The sequence below is a fragment of the Ambystoma mexicanum genome, chromosome 5p (assembly GCF_040938575.1).
Source record: "Ambystoma mexicanum isolate Mex_15411 chromosome 5p, UKY_AmexF1_1, whole genome shotgun sequence".
Taxonomy (NCBI): domain Eukaryota; kingdom Metazoa; phylum Chordata; class Amphibia; order Caudata; family Ambystomatidae; genus Ambystoma; species Ambystoma mexicanum.
In genome coordinates, this window is record NC_090930.1 from 1227388125 (window position 1) to 1227412640 (window position 24516).

The window sequence follows — 24516 nt, forward strand, 5'->3', positions numbered from 1 at the left end:
CTTTAATTCATAATACACATCTGCTGCGCCCATACACACTCGACTCAGACATGAGTGACTAGCAGGGTCTTGGCTACCCTCACATAACTTCAATGACTGAAATGAACACACGCATAATAGCACCTCCCCTTTCTCCCACATTTTTGGACTCGGTCCAAAAGAGGGCGGTCAACCAACAGAGCATTCAGACCATGATTATGGTGAAAGGCGCTATGCAAATAACAAAAATGAATGAATGAATGAATGAATAAATGGCTAGTTACAAGAGCTTCAGCTATAACAAAAATACAATATGTAATAACACGTAAAATCACAAAGAAAATATTAAAAACTATCAAATGTACAAATCAGCCTTCTTAATTTCATAAAGATTCGAACAAAACAGAAAAGAATCCCAATTGAAGCGTAATTCTTTTCAACTTTCATAACTAATCTTTATAAAGAAAATCTGCTAGGGCCTACAAATCCCCTGAGAACCTAGTTGGTTTACATAGAATTTCAGCCACTAACAATTTTCTAATGCAATTGTTTTTCTGATAGGGTTTCAAATTATAAGATCACACATTTTTAGGAGTAGTGCACAGAAACAGGACATGTTGTAAAGTTTCCGACTTCTTTCGAAAAATAAGAATCTGCAGATGGCGGGTCCAACTGTTTTCAATTATTTGTAAACAAGAGTATAATTAAGGTGTGTCTAATGATAGATGGTAAATTTGCTTTAGCCGCCAGAATTCAGGGAAATCAAACTTTGTGTAAACTTGATACAAGTATTCAGTCCGCTACTAGAAAGAGCTGTTAGTCCCTTAATTGCTTGCATACAAAAAGAAAGATAGCCTTCTATAGTAGTATAGCTCTATAGCACAGGTCTCTTGAAGGCATATTATTCAATATTTGTCCTGAATTTTGTTGAGTTTATAACCTGAAGGTTTTACTTCAGCTAATCTATATCCAATGTCAATATTGTAATTTTCAATAAAACTACAGAAATTGGGGTTCCACCATTTGATCACTTTTTTACAGCCAAACATTAGTAATATTCTCTGTTAATCTATTTCTTCCAGTTCAGAAAAACCCTCTGTCATTCTTGATCCCTGATTTCATGCAACAGATAGGAGGTTATTTTAATGTTAACGACCTTAAGGGGGTCTTATACATTTATGTATGCAACTTTATGATACAAATTCATACAAAATATATACATTTAGTACAGGTGAGCAGTGTTTGGTGCCTTGAACCCCACCACCCCCCGGCCCAAAACATCTCTTGGTGCTTTGCAGGTTTCATCCAGGCCCACTTTGCTTCCTGACCCCCTCATCCCTTTCCCCTCCCTCCACCTGTGATTGGCTGTGTGCCTCTTAGGTGCTCCATGGTACTGCTGCACCATGGGGAGACCACCACTACGGTCCAGCATCACTAGGTGAGCAGTGTTTGGTGCCTTGGCACCCCTGGGCCCAAAAACATCTCTGGCGGTGTAGCAGGTTGCCTCCAGGCCCTGCATGTTACTTTGGTCCTGGCCCCCTTCACCCCTTTCCCCTCCCTTCATCCACCTCCCAACCCTCCCTCCACCAGTGATTGGCTGTGTGCCTTCCTGTAAGCTCCTCCGCCAGTGATTGGTTAGCCCTCTGGCCTTAATGGACCCTCCAAGGCAGCCCTCTGCCCCGCAAACCCTGCGGCGAAGGGCCCCAAGGCTAAAGGCGGCTCCGACATGGGCGGCTCCAGATGGTGTCTGCAGGTGTCAGCAGGGGAAGCCAGTGAAGCAAACTGTCGACCGACAGCAAAAACAGAAGTGTGGCATGGGTGGGGAGTAAAGCAATCACTCTACTCCAGAAAGCCCCGCCACTCTAAATTACCGTACCAAAACATAGACTTCCAGGCCAACATCACTTACAACCCTCGTACTTATAGATAGAATTGTGACCATCAGCCCACGCCTATCCACAGACAGGACTGTAATTTTTTGGACTTGTGTCGCATCTAGATAGAAATGTGAATGTTAGCATGTCCCACAGTCAGTTAGAATCGGTAACATTAGCATGAGACACATCTAGATAGAAATGTGATTGTTAGCATGTGCCTCACTTAGATGAAACCATGAACAGTAGCCATGTCACATCTAAATTTAAATTAAATGTTAACATGTCCCAGACTTAGATAAATTCTGAATGATAGCACGTGTCTCACTTAGATGTAATCATGAACTTTAGCCTGCGTCGCATCTAGATAGAAATATGAATGTTAGCATGTCCCACACTCAGTTGGAATCGTGAACATTAGCCTGCGTTGCATCTACATAGAAATGTGGATGTTAGCATGTGTCACAATTGGATGGAATCATGATTATTGGCCTGCTTTGCATCTGTATAGAAATGTAATTGTTAGCATGTGCCTCACTTATATGAAACCATGAATAGTAGCCGCGTCACATCTAGATAGAAATGTGATTGTTAGCATGTCCCACACTCAGTTGGAATCATGAACACTAGCCTGAGTCACATCTAGATAGAAATGTGATTGTTAGCATGTCCCACACTCAGTTGGAATCGTGAACATTAGCCTGAGACGCATTTAGATAGAAATGTGATTCTTAGCATGTTCCTCACTTAGATGAAACCATGAACAATAGCCACATCACATCTAGACAGAAATGTGATTGTTATCATGCCCCACACTCAGTTGGAACCGTGAGCATTAGCATGAGTCACATCTAGATAGAAATGTGAATGTTAACATGTACCACACTCAGATAGATGAAATTCTGAATGATAGCACGTGCCTCACTTAGATGGAATCATGAACTTTAGCCTGTGTCACATCTAGATAGAAATATACATGTTAACATGTCTCATACTTAGATTGAAATGTGAATGTTAACATGTCTCATAGTTGAAATCGTGAACAGGGAGGCTTTGATTATCGGATTGTGTCCTATATCAACATATAAAGGATCCCTGAGCCATGTCTATATTATCATCAGCTATATCATGTGATATTGTTGAAGGTGATTCCGATACTATTTTATTTTGGGGAAGTGCCTCACGTCTGGGACCTTTTGGATTCAATGCCACATTAAATATGTATAATTCAAAAGGTAAAGTCACTTTCACCGAAATCCAGGAACCCTTAGGGAAAAGTGTAATCAGATACACCCTAACTGACATTCACTCTCTCCCTCCTCCTTCATACTTCTCCCTTCCCATTTTCATACCATAGAATTCCTCTTTTGCATCATACTTCCCTAAAAGCTCCACTGAGCTTGGACCAATCCTATTGTCAGCAGTACAATTGTGTGTTCATGTGAATACTTCCAACACATTCAATCAAGGACATCACACCTGTTATCTGCTCCTACCACTCTGCTCCCTTCAGCTGTTCTCTCTCTCTCTCTCCCTCTCTCTCTCTCTCTCTCTCTCTCTCTCTCTCTCTCTCTCTCTCTTTCTGTCTCTCTCTCTCTCTCTCTCCCACTAGCATCTCATTCACCTTCTACAAAATATTGATTGTGCTCCTAATCCTGAATTTGTGCTGTTGACAACCACTTTTCTCCACACTTTATTAAAAGAAAAGATGTGTTTTACTCCATACGCGTTAACAGGAGCCAATATGTTACTTCCACTTCAACTGCCACACCATCATTGCTAAACCTCTTGAACATCACAAAATTACTACTGCTTTCTCACCTACTCTGCCACTGTGCAACTACCCTTCCCCCGTTTCCCTGCACCCTCTGCTCTTTGTTGTTGCTTGATCACACTGTGCTTGATCACACTGTCCTCACCATCTCCCTGCCTCCTGATGACAAGCGCATCTCCAATCTCACTGAGTTCAACAATTCCCTTGAACATCACATCTTCTGCTTGATTGATCCCCTGCATTATTTCAATATCTCATCCTGTCAGTATGACCCACAGAAGTCCAAAACAAAAGCTATCTAATTTCCAAGAGTGGAGACATTATTTGAATTGAATTGTGTTGCAATTCATCACTCGTACCAATTTCATGTTTCATTGAAACTCCTCAGCATATGGACCTTACTCCAATACATTTAACCTCATGTAAAGCTCCAATTCGTGTTACTGCTCTGAATTAGTCTCTACCTTATTGCAAGGTGTGTTTGGTCAAAGCATCTCCCCTACCAATAAACTTCATTGATCTCTCAGCATCCCTGTGTGCTGTTGACGACACATTTCTCCACACTATTTCAACCTCTGCATCCGTGAACTTGTTCTTTCCCTGATTAATTACAATCTGACGGACCATCCATCCCTATCTACTGAAGGATAAACCCCACCAATCTTGCCCAAACCCAGTAGGTGTCCACAAAGACTTTAAAATGGTCCACTACACTTCACTCCCCATACACCTCACCTCTTGGTAAGATTCTCTCTTTCCTTGCTTTCCCTTAAAGTATATATGCCTCTGGCATATAGATGCTTTTCTCATTGTAATCCAAACTCTCTGCATGTTGTGCCAATGGTCTGCCTGATATCTACCACTGGATGGCACTTCAGTGCTTTATGCTTATCTTCTCCAATGATGAAGACGTCTATCTCCCTATCTCTTCTTCCCTGCCCAGTTTTCGTTCTCCCTTATCTTAACCACTAACCTTCTATTACCAAACAGCAAATCTTGCAATGTTGCAGCCCTCTTTAACAGGTTCTATGTGATATTTCCTCATTTTGAATCCCAACACAAAAAAGACTGATTTATTTCGGTCAATTTTGTGGGGCCTCCAAAATGCGGGACTATCACACTCTGACCCCCGACCCCTTGTGAAGGCGACCCCCACCCCATAAAACTCCCACCCTCACCCGCCCCAGATGGATTTCAATGAATTTGGGGGGTGTTAACCCCCAAACCTCCTTTTCATCCCTACCACCCCCTTTCCAGCCCAAAACATTCCCCACACACTTTCCAACACTCACACATGCAAACACACTTTTACCCACTCCCCAGACCCATCCATTCCACACCACAAACATGCCCCCTCCTCTCCCACACCAACACACTTACACACACACACACACGTGCACAGAAAATGACACTAATCTCGCTCATGCCACTTCCCTCACCTACCTGTGCCTGTCAGCCCCTGTGCTCACTCATATGCAACAGGGGCATGACAGTTTGATTTAGAAAGACCACTCAAAGCGGTATCTGGATTTTTTTTTTTGGTTAAAAGAAAATACATTTTTTACTCCATACCCGTTAACAGGAACTAATATGTTACTTCCACTTCAACTGCCACACCATCATTACTAAACCTCTTGAACATCACAAAAATATTCCTGCTATCTCACCTACTGTGCCACTGTGCAACTACCCTGCCCCTGTGTCCCTGCACCCTCTGCTCTTCGTTGTTGCTTGATCACACTGTCCTCACCCTCCTGCTGTTGCCAAATGCTTCCACTCCTTCAAACTCCATTCTCCCCACCCCTCCGTCTCCCTGCATCCCAATGACAAGCCCATTGCCAATCTCACTGAGTTCAACAATTCCCTTGAACATCATATCTGCTGCCTTGGTCCCTTGCATTATTTCAATATCTCATACTATCAGTATGATCCCTAGAAGTCTAATACTAATGCTATCTAATTCCCATGAGTGGAGACATTGTTTATATTGAATTGTGTTGCAATTCATCACTCTTAAACCAATTTCATGTTTCATTGAAACTCCTCAACATATGGACCTTACTCCAATACTTTTAACCTCATGTAAAGCTCCAATTCACGTTACTACACTGAATTAGTCTCTAACCTATTGCAAGCTGTGTTGGGCCCTAGAGCACCTCCCCTATCAATAAATCTGAGACATAACTATTTTAGGTTCAGACACATCAGCAACAACATATCCCTGTGGCCCCTTCCAAAGCAAGGTGTGACCTCTTGCTCAGCAAATGCAATAACTATGACCAGTTCTTCTAGAAATGTTGCTTGGTGGACATTCAGTTGGATTGTTACCAGTTGATAACCCAGCTAATAGAAACTCTAATACTAGATCTATTATAGTTTGTTTTTATTGACCTATGTTTGCTTAACACAGTTATGAACTTGGCAGTTATTCCAAGGGTTGGATTTGATCACTGGCTCCTTCCATTAAATTCAATTCGGAATATTCTCTTTTGTATGCAATTTCACTTTGCAAGTAACTATCTGACCTAGGAAAGCAAAAGAGAAATCAGGTGGAATGACTTTGGTCAAATGTGCATGATGTGAGTACAATGGCATCTGGGTGAACCGTTTCTTTTAGTAGTCCATGATGGCGAATCTGGTAGGGAGCCCATGTGCTTTACTGCTGATAGTGCAACACCTACCATATGCTCTACATTGTGTATGATAACTGTGTTCAATTTATCACTCATAGTCTTAAGAAAATCCTACCTAACACTTCCTTAAGAAACATGTATTCTTATGGAGCAAATACAGTCTTGTCTGTTTTTATTTTTTGATAATGATAATATTGTGTCATTTATATAGAGTTTATGCCTAAGGGCTTACACTGCATAACCTAAATTGTGTAAGTCAATGGTCAATATAGAAAAAACTGTTCAGTAAAATTGAGCAAGGTAGCATATTAAAATGCCATTAGATATGAACATAATTATATGTTGCCATTTGTGAAAAAGTTAAACTAAGTGGCCATTAACTATGATTGCTGGATTGTCTAGCACGGAATCAGCTCTATTATTTGTTCTTCCAAACTGGTGCTACTAACTCCAATACAGTGTTCCCTTTGTATATGGAGTATATAGAAGGTTTTGTAAATGATGTTTTTATAGCCATACAATTGGACAGAGGATCTTTACTAAAAAAATAGATTTAACTAAGGCATTAAAATAATTTGGGAATCTGAACATCTAATGTAACATAATGTAATTTGACATTTGTATAGTGCCTTTATCCCATTGTGATGGCCTTGTAGCCCTGTAGGTGAATGGCCTCAGGGGACCGAAGTCCAAGATATGGGAGATTCATCAGAGAAGTTTAGAATGCGTTTCTGCATTTTTACATGTACGATAATTAGGTGTGGATGGAAAAGTCCCAGTTAGCAACCTATGCCGAGCAGGCATGTGAATGGGTGTTGTGAGGTAGTCGAGAGTGTGTTTGAGTGCAGGAGACTCATTATATGTCCAGCTTGAAAGAATTTCTTATGCAGGAATTAACTACATTCTGATGGCAGAGGTGTTGTATGTTGTGTTGTAGTGTGGTACAAGGTAGCACATGTGTGTGGGTAGGTGGCTGTGCTTGCAGCTAGAATCCATTAACATGGAACACAATATGTAACATTGAGTTCCAGCTGGTTTCTTCTTCTCGTCGATGTGGTACAAAACGGTGTCCAGTTAAAGGATCGAATACAAAAGGATCGAACGCAAAAGGTGAGAGTCAATAGGATCGAAAACCAAAGGTTCGAAAACATTTTTTTAATTATATCTTTTTTGGGGGTTTTCGTTTAGGTAAAAAAAGTGTTTTTTACCACAAAAACGGGGGTTAGGGAGGACCCGCCCCCAAAAATAATGTAAAAAAAAAAAATGTTTTCGAACCTTTTGTTTTTGGTCCTTTTGATTCGACCCTTTTGTCATTTGATCCTTTTGATTCGATACTTTGACCTATAACCGTGCACAACTATGTACTGGAGTATGCCGGGTTTTATTCTCTACCTTGCTCTGGACAGATATTTAATGTAAGCACTGGTTCCATGGCCTAATTGCCATGTGGATGTAACCTGGTCTGAGGGTCAGGTTGCAGGTGTGAAGAGCCAGGTCTTCCTGAAAGCAAGGTGATCCTCTAAGCACCGGATGCTAGGTGGAATTGAGTTCCAGAATTCTTGACTATTCTAGTGGATTTGAAGGGAGTCTGTCCTTAGATTTCTATTGGGCTGGTAGTGGGTAAGCTTGTGTTGAAGGAATTAGGGACTTGTCTTGTAGAGGGCACAGTGGGTGATGGCTAGAGAAACTGTCCTAGATGTCAGGTTGGTTGTTTGAAACTAGCCAACAAATAGTGCTAGAATATTCTAATCGAGCTTGTCTAAAGATGTTTACATTTTTGTTGCATTCTAGATTCCCAAAGTGGGGGTATCATAGTTCACAACTATAAAAAAGGGTTTTGGATTATGTGAGAAACCTGAAGGCGTCTCACATACTAGTCCCCGTGGATCTGTCATCCAGGTGGCCAGGACACGGGCATCACTAACAGGCAAAGTTCCTGGGGGTGGACTAGTAAGGGAGGATCACCTGGATGGGGGGTCCTCAGGGAGTGGAAGTGGGGCACCTATGGTTGAGATGCGGTATCTCCCTTCTTAAAACACCTTTTCCCCATCCTACCTCGTAGGATATTCAAACACCCTACCCCCCCACTTCCAACACGAACACTTTCGCACACCACGAAAGATGACGGACAAACACCAGAGCCATTTACCTGACATGTCTAAACCCAAGGGTCAGGCAAAGTCAGGCAATTAACCAGAATCGCACACACCTGACAGCCCTTTCCATTCCCCAGAGGGATAAAAGGTGGAGCACGAGAGCACAATACGAGCAAGGCAGACCACACGATGAGAGATCTATCCAGGCATTGCAGTTCAAGAGGAAGAGAAAGACTGTGCAAACCGAGAGGATGACAAGGATAGAAGTGGCCTTGCCCTTTCCAACCAAGGCCCTTGAAACCTCTGTGGAAGGAATTCTAAGACTGCGAACAATAGCCCAAGAGTGTTGCAGCAGATATCAACAGTACACGGATCATGCCAATGCTGATAAGCAGCACAGACAGAGACACCTGCTACTGTGGTACCTGCCTTGATTACCGATATGAAGAAAGCCAAGTGGTACATCACAGCCGATGAGTCGACAAGAGAACCGATAAAGAAACTGAACTGTGTTGAACAAAAGTAGCAAACAGCTGATGGCCTAAAGTACAAAGAACTGTTAATGTGAAAGGGAAAATCCAGCTGCAGATTAGCCAGGCACCACGTGGGTGCTGTAGGGTATTTTGTGGAGATTTGGGGCCTGACGGTATTTTATTACCGCCGAGAAATAACTTAGCAATAATCACTCTTTGTATTCAGATTTGGCCATGTGCAACAATAATACAATGGACATGCATTATTTCAGCACCCAGACCTGCATATTTGGTATACGTGGTTGGTGGTATTTTGGTGAGCATAATTCCCTTGTTTTATTTGTGGCCCCAATGTCCAGAATCCCTTATCTTCGCTTAGATTTTTCGTGTGATCACTAGAGAGACCTCAGACCTGCATTCTAGGGAAACCACAATTTCCAGGGATAGTGTTGGTGCGCCACCATGGGCAAACTCACTGACTTATTTACGACAGAGAGCTATATGTGGTAGTCTTGTGGTAATTTCCACTACCTTATATACGGTAGGGAGCTATGTTCAGAGAGTCTCTCTTCCCGTTGGCTCATGTACCTCCAACAAGTTATACTACAGTCATTCACAATTATTCATACTGATTCTGACATACACACATCTGTCTTAAAATGACCATTGCACTGTTTAAAAATCTCCCCACATCATTGGCATTGTAATGGTAAATAGAAAATAAACCACCCGTCTGTTTTCAAATATTTTCTGTATTATAAAATTTACATTTAGGCATGATCTCATTTTTTACAGCAATAAAAGGGAACAATCAAAGCATTTTCAATGACACACTGCAATTATAGTGGCGGAGAACAGAACTTAAATTGCAACATTAGCACTTGATAAAGACACGCACGGGACTTTCATTTTTCTAAACTGACTGCATACTTTCGTGCACACACACAGCTCCCCCAGTTAGGTAATTACCTTATCTGTTCAGATTCTTCTCTCTGTGAATGTGGCTCTCTTGGCGTAACTCCAATAAAAAGGAACGCTTGCCTTCTCAAGCCGGGGTCATTGCCTGGAATTCTCAGCTTTTTCAGATAGGACTGCCTCTGCCAGTGGAAAGGTAATTCTTTCAGCTTTCCCCAGTCTCGACTGCAGCAGGACACCCCCACAGCCAGGTCTTCTCCCCAGTAGTGCAGAAAGATGTCTGCCTGTCTTTTTCCCTGCTACTGCCCACTAAAACTTTCCTCTCAGCCCTCTTTATGACGTGTTCCAATGAAATCCATCATCTCTCATCCTCCTACTTTTCAACAATAGCTTCGCTTATACATTTGCAATTGTTGCAAATCTGACTTCCTCCTTCCTGCCGTTACTGTGCACAACAACACGGATAATCAGGCAGAGAAGAGAAAAATCTGCACACTCATTTAAATGGTTTTCAAAGTATGCCTAATTCTGCAGTAGAGAACACATTTTATTAGTGGGTTATATTAAAATAAGGTTTTATTAGTCAGGTTAATTGTTAATATGTTAGCTGTTAATTTTCAAATGTGTCTCTAGCAATATAGGCATTTCAGGTGAAAAATAGTGTGCATTTTTAAATGAACACGTGTGCTTTTAACTGTAAAAATAGCTTTGCATCTTATATATTAAAATCGTTTTTTTGACTGAATAGCCTGTCTTTCCTTGTTAATCTGCTAACCCATATAGCAATGCACCGCACCCTTGTGGTGGTGCTGCAAAAAAAAAAATGCTACTTGTGCAGTAGTACTGTACTCTGTGCTGTAACATGCCAAATATCCTTACATATACCCTCCTTTTGTTTTTTAGAACTTGGCTATAATCCAAGCCAATCTCTAAAAACAACTTGTTCTTTCTTTTTCTCTTAAAATGCATGTGTATTGGGATATCTTTCTCTTCCTGACGTAGTCAGTAAAATCAGTAACATTTTCATTTTTACTGATAGCACAATCAACCATCCACCCATGATTAGCACCAAGATAGCCAAACCCACTATTGAGCGTTCCCCCCAGGTTCCCCAATTAAATCTTTCCACTTCTATTATGCCCAGATTACTAATTGTAATATTGTTTTTTCGCAAATTCATTTTCATAACATGTCTTTCTTTGTGATTCAATAAATATTCCACATCTGGATCTATTGGAAAAGTATCCCTTTGAAAAAAATCGATATTTTCCACTTGGCTTTCCCAAACATCATTTGTTACATGGAACAATGTTAATCCCCCAATTGACACAATTGCATCCTTTGGAACCTGTAAATAAAAAACATTATATTTTACCTGTTTAACCACGTATGTTCCATGGTTTAAATGTACTACCGTCATGTTCTTTAAACAGGTACTGACCAACCATTTACCTCTGACCATCTTAGCCTGTGCCATTTCTTCACTCCCCATATTACTAATAATCACTTCACATCCCTCTGATATACTTGGGTCAGATTTCAATCCACAAATAGCATCTGTGGCATCAGGAACAAACGGTTTACCTGGACACATATAATTTTGTTCTTTAAATGTTACACATGTTTCCAGGTTTGGTATTAAATAAACTTCAGGTTCCCATGACTGAAATGCCACCACTTCTGGAGTCTTAATCTTAATGAATTTGTCCTCTTGCCAAAATCCCACGTTGTGTACCCACTTCGTTTGATAAATAAGTTCAGGGGCTACAAATGGGATGCATAGCAAAAATCCGATCTCTAGTCTTTCCAAGTCCACATATAACGGCATTGCATTCCCCATTTCGAATGCAATTCTTATCTGTATAAGGTCAATTTCCCTCCTGGTCAATCTTTCTATCATTTGCCGAATGATATCCTGCGAAACAAAATACAAGGGAATATGTCCTTGAATCAATTGTGAAACTGCAGTTTGAACTTCTCTCATATAATTCGTTAATAGTCTATCAACAGGACTCATTATGTTCAATATTTCATTTAAAGTTCTGTCATGCTTAAGTATTATTTTAGTCGCCCGTTGCATCACATCCGCTTGTTCATTTAGAATGATTGCAGTTTCATTTATGAATCTTACTTGTTCATCCAGTCCCCCTCTAATTCCATCTAATGTCTTTTGTATTATTTCTAGGTCAATACTCAGTTGTTGTGCTTTAGTACTCAGTGTTCCTACCGAAATAGAATTGGCTGTTGATATTGTAGTACCTATTATTGCCCCAATTATAGACATTACCATTGATATCGCGAGCATCACCGCACCTCTCTTTCCTCTCTTCTTCTTAATGTCTGCTGAATTCACGAATGTTTTTTCCAATTGCATTAATATATCTCTTATTGACTGCTTAGCGTCCTCTTTTCTTATTTCCAGCCACTCTTTAGTCTGTTCAATCTTAATTCCGGTATTGTTCAAATGTTTTTCAATCAAAATCTCAGGATCCAATGGTATGTAGATATTTTGGAAAATCATCCTTCTATCACTCATGATGAATCCTGGTGCTTCTTCTACCGCGATACCAGATGCTGGTCCAGGTTCAATGACAACCTGTGCTTCTGAATTCTTGAAGATCCCTCCAAATATCACTATTGTTAAACATGTCATCGGTATCATCTTCAATGCTGATCGCTTTGTAGCCTTGGTCTTCACCCCTCTTTGGGGCTTTCCCGGAATCCGTCCTCGCGGTCTCCAGTACTCCATCGTCTCCCGTGGCCTCTGATCCCGGAACCTCCGACCAAATAATGTTAATTGTCTAAATCAAAATAGAAAATAAACAGATTAAGTACATAGCACAATACTAATTTCCACCTTTTTGCCAAAAATAAAACATGCTTGGTAAAAATACTTCTTTTTTTTTTTTTTTTTTTTTCTGAAATTAAACACAAGTTAAAAGAAAACAAACACATATAAAACAGCATTCAATATTTAATACACTTTCTCTCTGTACACCAACCACGAGCTTCCGTTATATGTGCATTTATTTATTTATTTATTTATATTATATATTTATTTATTTATTTATTTATATTATATATTTTCACATATATTACAGTGTTTATGTGCCATCATAACAATCAACTTTTTTTTTTTTTTTTTAACTTCTTTGTCACTGCCTCCTGATTACACCCATTTATTTTCTCAAGGGACTCTATCCGTTTCCACATGCTCAAGCTGCCTGATCTCATGTCTGGGATGGCATGGTTTGATTTGATTTACATGGACAAACTGCTCTATTGCTGTTTCACCTTCATTTTTCAAAATTTTATACACTACAGGAGAGACTTTATCTATAATTCGGAATGGCCCCTGCCAGGCTGCCAGAAATTTAGAATTTTTCTGTTTACTTTTCCCAAAATGAAACTTGTACACCTGATCCCCTACATTGTATTCCTTTACTGATGTCTTTTTGTCATAATATGACTTAGCACTGTCAGCAGCTCTTTCCAGATTTCTCTGCACAAAAGCAAATGCATGTTGCAAATGCCTCCTCATTTCATCAATATATTCATGAACTGTGGATGCACTCACTAGAGTTTGCTCATGTGTTCTGTATAGTAGGTGTTGTGGTAACACCATTTTCCTACCTGTTAAGACCTCATGGGGGCTAACACCTGTTGCTTTGGCAGGAGTCGACCTGATTGCCATCAAAACCAATGGTAAACGCAAATCCCAGCTGGAACCTGCTTCTGCCACAAATTTCTTTAAAATGTCCACAACAGACCTATTGCTTCTTTCAACTGTACCTGAAGACGCCGCCCGATATGCGATATGTAGTTTCCTTTTCACACCTAGTATTTGCCATACCTTACTCATTAGAGTACTTGTGAAATGACTTCCTCTGTCTGACTCAATTCTTTGTGGCAACCCAAACCTTGAGAACACATGGTTCACCAGCAATGTGGCTGCTGTTTGCGCACTACAATCTGGTGCGGGAATGCACTCAATCCATTTTGACATCAAACATACCACACTCAAAATATAGCGGTGTCCCCTGCTCGACCTTTTTAAAGGACCTACATAGTCTATTTGCAAATCTGACCATGGGAGAGTTAGGCCTCTTTTCATCAATGGTGCTCTATGCATTGGTGAAGCAGGTTTAAATTGGGCGCATACTAGACATCCTCTAGTATATAATTCCACATCTTGGGACATATGTGGCCAGTAAGCATAATCTTTTAGTATTTCTAATGTCTTTTGTGAACCTCTATGGCCTGCAGTTATGGCATCATGTGCATGGTGTAGCATTAGTCCTCTGAATGAAAGGGGTACTACCCACTGTATTTGCCCTGTTATGGACTCTCTAATCATGAGTCCATCCTGTAATCTAATTCGTGTTTTGTTCTTTAATAACACCCTCAACTCTTCTTTTCCCATACAATCATTTTCTGTTAAAGGATTTTGTTCAGGATCCATCAAATGATTATAATAGATTCCCAAAATTTGATCATTCTTTTGTGCCTCAATCAAATCTTGGTCTGGCGTGTCATGACTCCACTGCACCACCGGTTGATCTACCTCCTTTGGTGCTTTAGACCGTGTGACTGCATCAATTTGTATTTCACCCATTAAATAATCAATAGGTAGCAATTCTCCCATCACAGCCCCAATCTTAGCCAGATGGTCTGCCTTATCATTTCCCTCCTTATCCTCTCCTGGTGTTTTTAAATGCCCACGAATTTTTCTCCAGTATATTGTTAAATTATTTTCTGACACCAATTTGTCTATGGCTTGTATCATTTTTCCATGTTTAAGTGGCTTTTTGTTGTATGTAACCATGCCTCTTGCTTTCCAACCAGGCAAATACTCCACAAAGCTATTCCGTGCATAGTCAGAATCAGTCACCAGGACAATTTCACTGAACTTTTTATCAACTGCAGTAGCAATTGCTTTATAGATGGCTGCCAATTCCGCCACCTGACTGCTCCTATCTCCAATCCTCATCCCTATACTAGGAACGCCTTCACATTTCAACCAGACATTTCCTATTCCTGCCACTAATTGTTTATTACTGTCATTTTCAATGTGAAAAGCACAACCATCCACGTATACAGTTGGCAAATCCTTGCATGTTTTTTCATCAAAAGCTTTGTGTGGTGATTGTTCAAATTCCTGTAAACTAGCTTCCACATCCATTTCATTTGTTATTTGTTCAGCTGCACAGTCATGTAAGTCAGCTAACCCTTGAGCAATTGGGCTCTTTTTATTTTGTCCATATCTTACTTCTACGGGAAAACCTTGTAATGCCAGCGTCCATGAAGTGATTCTGGATTGCGCTAGATTGCCTGATCTAATTCTTTTACTTTCTAAAAATTGCAAAGGTTGATGATTTGTTTCAATAATCACCTTTTCTCCCTGAACAATGGGGCGAAAATGTTGTAGCGCCCACACAGTGGTTAATAGGGCCTTCTCACATTCATTAAATTTCATTTCAACTTGGGAAAATGCCTTACTTGCATATGCAATGGTTTTGTGATTCAAATCGTGTTTTTGTGATAACACTGCTGACATACAATGTTCAGAAAAGCCTATTTCTATAAAGAAATCCCTATCCTTTATGGGGTATGCTAAACATGGTGCCTTTACAAGACATTCCTTCAATCTAGCCACTGCATCAGATTGCTCTCTTTCCCATCTCCAGGGAGTATTTAGTTTAAGCAGTTTAGTCAATGGTTGAGTGATTTCTGCATAATTCTCAATGAACTTTCTGTTATAGCCTGTCATCCCTAATAAACTTTTTACTCCTTTCACATTTTTAGGATCTTTTAATCTTTGTATGGCCTCTATTTTCTTCCTTTGTGGATTTAGCCCATGTTCAGTCACTTCATGCCCTAGAAAGTTCACTTTTTTCTTGCACCATTGTGCTTTTTGCAAAGATACTTTGGCGCCTGCTTTCTGCAATTGGCCAAGCACATGTCTTATTTCATCAAAATGGCTTTTAAGGTTTTCATTTTTTATCAAGACATCATCCACATAAACTATTGTCCCTCTTTCCGCTGCATCCGGCATGGCCTTTCTCAAAAATATGCCAAATTCACTCCCACTATTGATGTACCCGAACGGAGCTCTAAGCCAGGCATATTGAGTCCTGTCAAATGTAAAGGAAAATAGGTGTTGTATCTCCTCTGCCAATGGCACACACCAATATCCAGATGTGAGATCTAACGTGGTAAATACATTTGAACCATGTATCTGAGCTAGGCCCTGATCAATGAATGGTAGTGGCCATCTAGATACTGGTACTCTTTTATTTAACTCTCTTAAGTCTGCACACAGCCGCCATTGACCATTTGGCTTTAACACACCTAAAATAGGCGTATTGGATGTGCTATGAATGGGCCTAATTATTCCCCGTGATTCCAAATTTTTAATAATCTCTGCCAATGATTCTAAACATGCCAGCGGTAGTCTATACTGGCGTACAAACACTGGATTTCTGCTACAACCTTCTGGTAGTGTGGCCACATGTAAATCAGTTAAACCACAATCATAAGCATCTTTTGCAAATACATCCTTGAACTCCATAAATATTTCCCTCAGAGTGCGTCGATCCTCATCGCTGTTACATGCATCCGCTAAGGAGATCTGCTCTTCTACCATTCTGGAAAATTCTGGAAACTCTTCTGGTAAAGGAATCTCAGCGCTTTCCTCTAACTGTGTGGCTGTGTCTTTTTGTAGAGCTGCCACTTTCAAATATTTTGGCATATCAGCTTCCACTTCAATGGGCTGATTTCCTGTTTCATTTTCATTTAAATTAAATATTATGCAATCCTCTTGATGGCAGCACACTGTCTCATTTGAATCATAAGGATACACAGAATGAATTTTAAACATTCCTTTGGGCTGAGAGTCCAGGTGTTCTGGCAACTCGCCCTTGGCATCTACATATTTTTCAGGAATATTCCCAATCACCATGTTATTTAAATCTGCCGTATAATGTGATTTTTGTATGGCCATTCCTAATGGGGAGTTTTCCTCTAAATGAATATCCTGACAACCTTTATTATTCACCATGATTTTTACAGATCCCTCACCAATGTCTACCAATGGAATGTATTCATAATCCAGGCCTTGCTGTTTTATGGATTCATTCAGGCATACAAATGCATCAGAGCCTTTCATCTGCTGTCCATTTTTGCATTTCAGTGTTATTGCAAACTGTTTTGTAAATGCAGGAATAATAGTATTTTTCCTCATCTGTAATTCGACTGCATAAGGAACTAGTTGTGCACAATGATAAGCCCTTCTTTTGTCTTCAAATTCAGGCGCCGGCCCACCTAGGCGCGACCATATTTTTTGATTAAGGAAATCTAACACCATACACATTCTGTGCATGATGTCATTGCCCATGTAAAATTCATTTTGTGCTCCACTCACTATCCATACATTATGGTAAATTGCTTTCTGCCCAATGCTAATTTTAAGCATGCATCTGCCTGTAATTCGGTTTTCAAAGTTTGGACTGTCCAACCCAGAAACATATTGGTTTTTAATCCTAAATTTCGGGATTTCTTCCCTCTCCATAATTTTTTGCAACAATTTCTCATTAATGAAACTCCTTTCATGTTCAAGCGCTAAAGTGGCTTTTATTGTTTTAAGATAATCATTTATACCAGCGTGAACCCATGGTTGCTCATCTTCCATGTGTATCTCTGCCAGAGTGGTAATGTGTTTTTCTGAATCTGTTTTAGGAACAATATTCTGTTTGCATGTATTCTCTTTTAAATAGAAACGTAATGTGTGTTCGTCTATGGCAGTCTGCCAATCTTTCCTTGGGTCCAAGTATATTTGTACAGGTAGTTTTTCATTGTCGCTCTGATCTTTGTCTTGACACCTTAATATAACAGTGACACTAGGTATGCAGCTATTCTGTAGATATACCTCCACAGCATCCTTTGTTTTGGCAACGGTGTGACATTCTTTTATATTGCTGTTTTGTGATTTTAGTTTCTTAGGCCTCAATGGTTTTTTGGTTAAGGACCACAGCACTCCATTCACCCCATCTATGAGAGGAGACAATCTTTTCAGGCAATCTGTCCCCATCAGAAATGGAATTTCACAAATAGATGTGATCAATACCTCTTGTTTCATTCTGTGCTTTCCTATTTTTATGTCAACCTCAGTTACACCTATGATGGGCACCTCCTCCCCATTAAAGTTATGCACTGGGCCTTGATTTGCCTTCACTGTGATCTGACTCTGTGGAGGCCTCCCTTCATTGATACTCTTTACCAGCTCCTTGGACATAATTGTGGCCTGTGCGCCAGTGTCAATCATAGCAAAGGTGTGGCATTTTTCTTCTACAGTGATGGGTGCATAATATCTGTCCTCAACTTCCTCTAATACACATAAGAAATGTGAATTCTTACTGATTTCAGGGCTCACCTTTCTCAGGCCTTTTTCACTTTTGGCTAAGCACATTGGTAAATGAAAAGACATTTTTCCCTCCTTTTTACCCATTTCTGTGCGAGATATTTTATTCATTTCTCCATGTTCAGAGGTTTTTTGGAGTGTGGCCACCGTTCGCCCATCCATCTGGGTAACATCAGAGACCACATTACAACCTTCCAACTGAACATGTGTCACAACATCATTCAGCAATTTGTCATTTTTTAATTCTGTGCATTTGTGATCATTTAGTGTAATACCAGCCCTTTCAGCCTCTTCAAAAATATGTGGCTCAAAGAATTTTTCAGGTGATTGACTTGTACCCTCCTTGTGAGTATTTCCTTTTTCTGTCTGTGTTTGGTAATTGTTTTGCTTGCCCAGGGAAGGAGCTATGGCATCCCCACTTACTCCCTGTTCACTGGTATTCCCCATGCATGAGTCATTTTTCTTAAATCTGTCCCTTTGTTCTTTTGGAATTCCTAATGTTTCTTTTTCATTTGTGCAAATCTTTACTGTTTTATTTAGCTCTAAGTTAAACCGTACCTCTTTTTTAGAAGTATTTGCACTTTCTGTCACAATTTCATTTACTGGTACTTTCATTTTTAATCCATTAGTCATCTCAGAGTCGTTATGCAAAGTTATATCAGAGCAATCTGTCATTTTGGCACTGCAGTTATCATGAGTACTTAGTCACTTTTCGGAAGCCCCCCGGTCATTGCTATGGCCATCAGCCCCCTCTTTGGAAGGTTGTTTTTGCGCTGTATAGAGCTTTCCTATTTGCTCAGCTAACATTTTCACTTGGGCCTCAAGGCATTGGAACCTTTCCACCTCTCTAGGATCCTCTTTCTGTGGCCTAGGTCGATATTGGTTGTTTTCCCCCTGATTGGATCTATTCTGATACCTCTCAGGTGATTGATACCGGTTGGGATGGTTTCTGAATTCTTGATTCATTTGTGGAGGGGAGCGGTTTGCACCCATCCTTTGATTATAGTCCCCTGGTGGGGAATCATTGTACTGGCGTGGACTGTAGTTCACGTTTTGCCTCATGTCCTGTCTCTCAGATTGTGGGTACTGGCCCCTATATTGATTTCCATTATCAGTAAATCGATCCACATATCGGGGCCTATCCTGATTACCATATATCATGGTGCTGGGATCAAATCTGCTCTGTGTCCCCAATGACTGGTAGGGACCATCATTTCTTTGATCTTGATTTTGTCTCTGGTTATTGTTCATACCTGCCATATCAGACCGGTATCTTACCCGGGGTCTATCTCCTAAATATCTAGGGCTGATGTAGCTCTCTCTATTACTAGGATCATGTGATTGGAACATTGGTACAGGCAATGGCGATCTTTGTTGATTACCCCTTTGTTCAGGTGTCACATTATTTTTACCTTGGCTTTGAGCAGACTCAAGGGACATTTTGGCTGACCTGATTTCCATTACTGTGGCTGAGGGTTCTTTAGATTTAGGCCTAGTATCTTTCATTTTATCACTTTCTCTACCCTGACAATAGAGTACCTCATATAGCTTGGTGCTTTGATGTACAATCCATTCAAGGGACTTGTCACGGTCAAATTCACGGACCAATTGGGATATGATGTCTTTCTGTAGCCCATAGAAGTATGCGGTTTTAAACTCATTGGAATTTGAGTCAAAAGATACATCAAAGCGAGAGAATGCTCTTTTTAAGTCTTGTAAAAATTGGCGAGGTGATGTATTAGGTCCAGCAGTAATAGTGTACGCAACTTTCTTTGCCTCTTGCAATGACTGAAAAGGAGAAAAATGACGCCTAATTTCTTTTTCAAACTCCAGCCATGTCATATTCTGCTGTTCATTTAATCCCCTTATGATGCTGGCCGTCGGGGCATCTAAAGTTAAATGAAAATATTGTCTGTACTGTTCCTTAGGTATCTGGAGCGCTTTAAAAATGTCATGCACCGCTTCTAAGTGATCCTCAATGCAGCATTCACCTCCCTTTTTAAATGGTTTGATCAGGGCCTTAATGGATTTCATTATTTTTATGGGGCTACTTGTTGCAATGCATGGAATTGCACTATTTTGTGATTCAATCCTGTTTTCAGGTGTATGAGATTGGTGGCTGCCCCCAATGGGAGTATCAAATCCCCCAAGGGCGCTGCAACCAAGTTCAGTCACCGGCCCAGTCACTGGGGCACTAGCTCTTTGGGCAGAGCTAGAATTCACCTCCACTCCATTGAATGTGGTACCCTGCCGCCTCTCCTGTGACCTGGGAATGCACATTTGCTGTTCTAAGTCCTTACACTTTTTAAGGAGTCTGTTGGCTTCATCATGCAAATAATTATTTTCATCACTCATTTTATTAATTGCCTCCTGCATGTCACACATTTGAATTTGGCATTCATTGAACTCTTTATTTCTTTTGTCTCTTTCTTGAATCATTTTAATCATTTCTTGTTCTACACTCTGGAGATCACCTTCTTTTTCACAATGTTCTTTTTGTAAAATCTGCATTTCTGAAACAACCTCATCTTTATCCTGCCTAATGTGATCCACTAAGGCTTTTAAGTGTGTCAATTCTTGCTCACTATCTTCAAATTGTTTCTTGCTTTTGGATAACTGAGTATCAAAGTCTCTGCATTTTAATTGCATGTCTTTTTGGCATACATCCAATTCTGCTCTCAACATTTCCTGATTTTTACTTGCCCCATCTATTTCAGTCTTTAACCTGTTAATTAGCTGAGTATCATTCTCTTGCATTCGCAGTGACTTGTTTAAAATAAACCATATTTTGCCGCATAGACGTATTAAACAGTCTTTCTCTGCACTTTTATCGGCTGCATTCAATAATCTCGTAAGGCAGACCTGAATTATGCTGCCTTCTGCAAAAATATTGTCTAGTTTTTCTTTCTGCACCTCACCCTGAATGCGGTTACTCCATTCTAAGGTACTGTTCGAAGACCAATTCCCATGTGCAAATAACTTTGCCTCTAAATATTGCACTAGATCTGAGAATGTGGTTTCCCTTTGTGACATTCTGAAATTCGTTTTTAGTGGCACACTGCTATTATAAAATGGGTTCCCTTTAATGTGCAAATGGCAGTGTGAGACACGCTTGCCACGCCCAGTAGGTACTCTATGATCACTTTCCCGGCCTGCAACGCACCATAAATATGTAGGGTATTTTGTGGAGATTTGGGGCCTGACGGTATTTTATTACCGCCGAGAAATAACTTAGCAATAATCACTCTTTGTATTCAGATTTGGCCATGTGCAACAATAATACAATGGACATGCATTATTTCAGCACCCAGACCTGCATATTTGGTATACGTGGTTGGTGGTATTTTGGTGAGCATAATTCCCTTGTTTTATTTGTGGCCCCAATGTCCAGAATCCCTTATCTTCGCTTAGATTTTTCGTGTGATCACTAGAGAGACCTCAGACCTGCATTCTAGGGAAACCACAATTTCCAGGGATAGTGTTGGTGCGCCACCATGGGCAAACTCACTGACTTATTTACGACAGAGAGCTATATGTGGTAGTCTTGTGGTAATTTCCACTACCTTATATACGGTAGGGAGCTATGTTCAGAGAGTCTCTCTTCCCGTTGGCTCATGTACCTCCAACAAGTTATACTACAGTCATTCACAATTATTCATACTGATTCTGACATACACACATCTGTCTTAAAATGACCATTGCACTGTTTAAAAATCTCCCCACATCATTGGCATTGTAATGGTAAATAGAAAATAAACCACCCGTCTGTTTTCAAATATTTTCTGTATTATAAAATTTACATTTAGGCATGATCTCATTTTTTACAGCAATAAAAGGGAACAATCAAAGCATTTTCAATGACACACTGCAATTATAGTGGCGGAGAACAGAACTTAAATTGCAACATTAGCACTTGATAAAGACACGCACGGGACTTTCATTTTTCTAAACTGACTGCATACTTTCGTGCACACACACAGCTCCCCCAGTTAGGTAATTACCTTATCTGTTCAGATTCTTCTCTCTGTGAATGTGGCTCTCTTGGCGTAACTCCAATAAAAAGGAACGCTTGCCTTCTCAAGCCGGGGTCATTGCCTGGAATTCTCAGCTTTTTCAGATAGGACTGCCTCTGCCAGTGGAAAGGTAATTCTTTCAGCTTTCCCCAGTCTCGACTGCAGCAGGACACCCCCACAGCCAGGTCTTCTCCCCAGTAGTGCAGAAAGATGTCTGCCTGTCTTTTTCCCTGCTACTGCCCACTAAAACTTTCCTCTCAGCCCTCTTTATGACGTGTTCCAATGAAATCCATCATCTCTCATCCTCCTACTTTTCAACAATAGCTTCGCTTATACATTTGCAATTGTTGCAAATCTGACTTCCTCCTTCCTGCCGTTACTGTGCACAACAACACGGATAATCAGGCAGAGAAGAGAAAAATCTGCACACTCATTTAAATGGTTTTCAAAGTATGCCTAATTCTGCAGTAGAGAACACATTTTATTAGTGGGTTATATTAAAATAAGGTTTTATTAGTCAGGTTAATTGTTAATATGTTAGCTGTTAATTTTCAAATGTGTCTCTAGCAATATAGGCATTTCAGGTGAAAAATAGTGTGCATTTTTAAATGAACACGTGTGCTTTTAACTGTAAAAATAGCTTTGCATCTTATATATTAAAATCGTTTTTTTGACTGAATAGCCTGTCTTTCCTTGTTAATCTGCTAACCCATATAGCAATGCACCGCACCCTTGTGGTGGTGCTGCAAAAAAAAAAATGCTACTTGTGCAGTAGTACTGTACTCTGTGCTGTAACATGCCAAATATCCTTACAGTGCTCACTCAAGAAACTCTGGACGATTACCCGATTGTTGAAATTACTAGTACCAGACGGGCTTGGGAAAGGTGAGAAGAGGGTCAAAGTGGTCATATGGGGGTCTAGTAAAATCCTCTGTACAGTCAAAAGACTTTTGTAGAGGAGGAGCCAAAAACCTCTACTGAAAGTTCTGCCCCTAAATTTCCTATATGTTGGGAATCGTAAATAGTGACAAGCAAGACACCTGTAATGATGCCTATAGCACAAGCAGCCTTTGAAGCAAAGTATCTATTAAGAAGACCTTTCTTTATGTACCCATGAAGAGCTGACAGCCTTGTGGGAAAGATCCCTGAAGAGCATGTGAAGAAGGATGAAAGAAGAGATTGGTGATGTCACATAAAGAAAGTGACACACCTCAGAAGAGATGACAAGAGAAAAGATGGATAGACCATATAGAATATGATGACGAAGTAAGAACCAAGTAAACGTTTGCATGTGAAATGAAGATCACACGTCTAAAGAAGCACGGAAGAAAATGACAAACATTTTATAATTGTACAGATGCAGTAATGCAAGTAGACAAAGTAATCATAAGGCTGGCTATAAGTATTGAATAGGTTGCGCAGATGAGGCAAGGTATACAAATCTTTACTATATTGTCATGTTTTTTATGACAAACGAATGATACTTTACTGCCGGATTTTGGATGATGTCCAGTGTACTCACTGTTTTAAATAATTGATATTAAAACAGACAAACGTCTTTTGCCAGAGTCGGTTGAATGTTTGATGTTTGAGTAATTTCTCCATCTCCATCTACCCTGTAGAGTTTTACCTCATCTTAAAGGACCTAAAACGGTTCACTTCGATCAGCAGATGATCATGAAACTAAGAGAAGTGAATCCCACATCATATGATAGTAGAAGGAACTGTGTGATTGTCATGAGTGAAACAGACAGAGGGATGGTGATGGAAAGGGGTGAAGGCTAAAGTTCCAAAGAACAGTGTGTTGACAAGAGTGAACCCGGCAGAGGGTTGTCATTGAACTGTTTAAAAACACATTCAGATTTGTGAATGCCACAGAGGGAATTGTGTTGAAATCCATAGTGAACACAATCAAGGGAGGCAACTGAGAAATCATTTTTAAATACAAGCTAGAGTGAACTTGACAGAGTGAGGTGGATATTCGAGAGGGGTCTGAGGCCCGGAAGAGGGGGACCCAGGGGTGAAGAATTATCACCTCAAGTGCAATCTGAAAGGAACTTTTTTTGTTTGGTAATCTTGAACCTATAAGGCCATAAGAAGTAGGAAAACGAACCTCCGAAGATCCTGATATCGCTAAGAACTGCTTGGGGAACTGACCTCAAAAGAGGGGGATCCAGGGGTGAAAAGGCATTACCAATGTACAAGCAGAAAGGAACTTTTGTTGTTATTTTGATTAGATCAGGTCCTCAAAGGCAAGAGACTTTTTATAGAGCAAGAAACTCGACAGTCCTGATAGCTGAGAACGGTACTGTTGTCTCGTGCTGGGAAAGCTTGAGCGTG

General features: G+C 40.3%; 2 protein-coding genes across 2 annotated transcripts in view; one reads left to right on the forward strand and one right to left on the reverse strand.

Moving 5' to 3' along the window:
- Positions 1-24516, forward strand: part of LOC138481513 (cadherin-9-like) — a 1092027-nt gene that overhangs the window by 479834 nt on the left and 587677 nt on the right. The gene's annotated exons all lie outside the window — the stretch shown is intronic.
- On the reverse strand, positions 10130-22399 carry LOC138481512 (uncharacterized). Its single transcript, XM_069613697.1, has 2 exons — positions 22165-22399; positions 10130-12545 (listed from the first exon to the last, which is right to left on the reverse strand). The coding sequence occupies exon 2, from the start codon at positions 12491-12493 to the stop codon at positions 10703-10705; it is 1791 nt and encodes a 596-aa protein (XP_069469798.1). The 5' UTR covers positions 12494-12545; positions 22165-22399; the 3' UTR covers positions 10130-10702.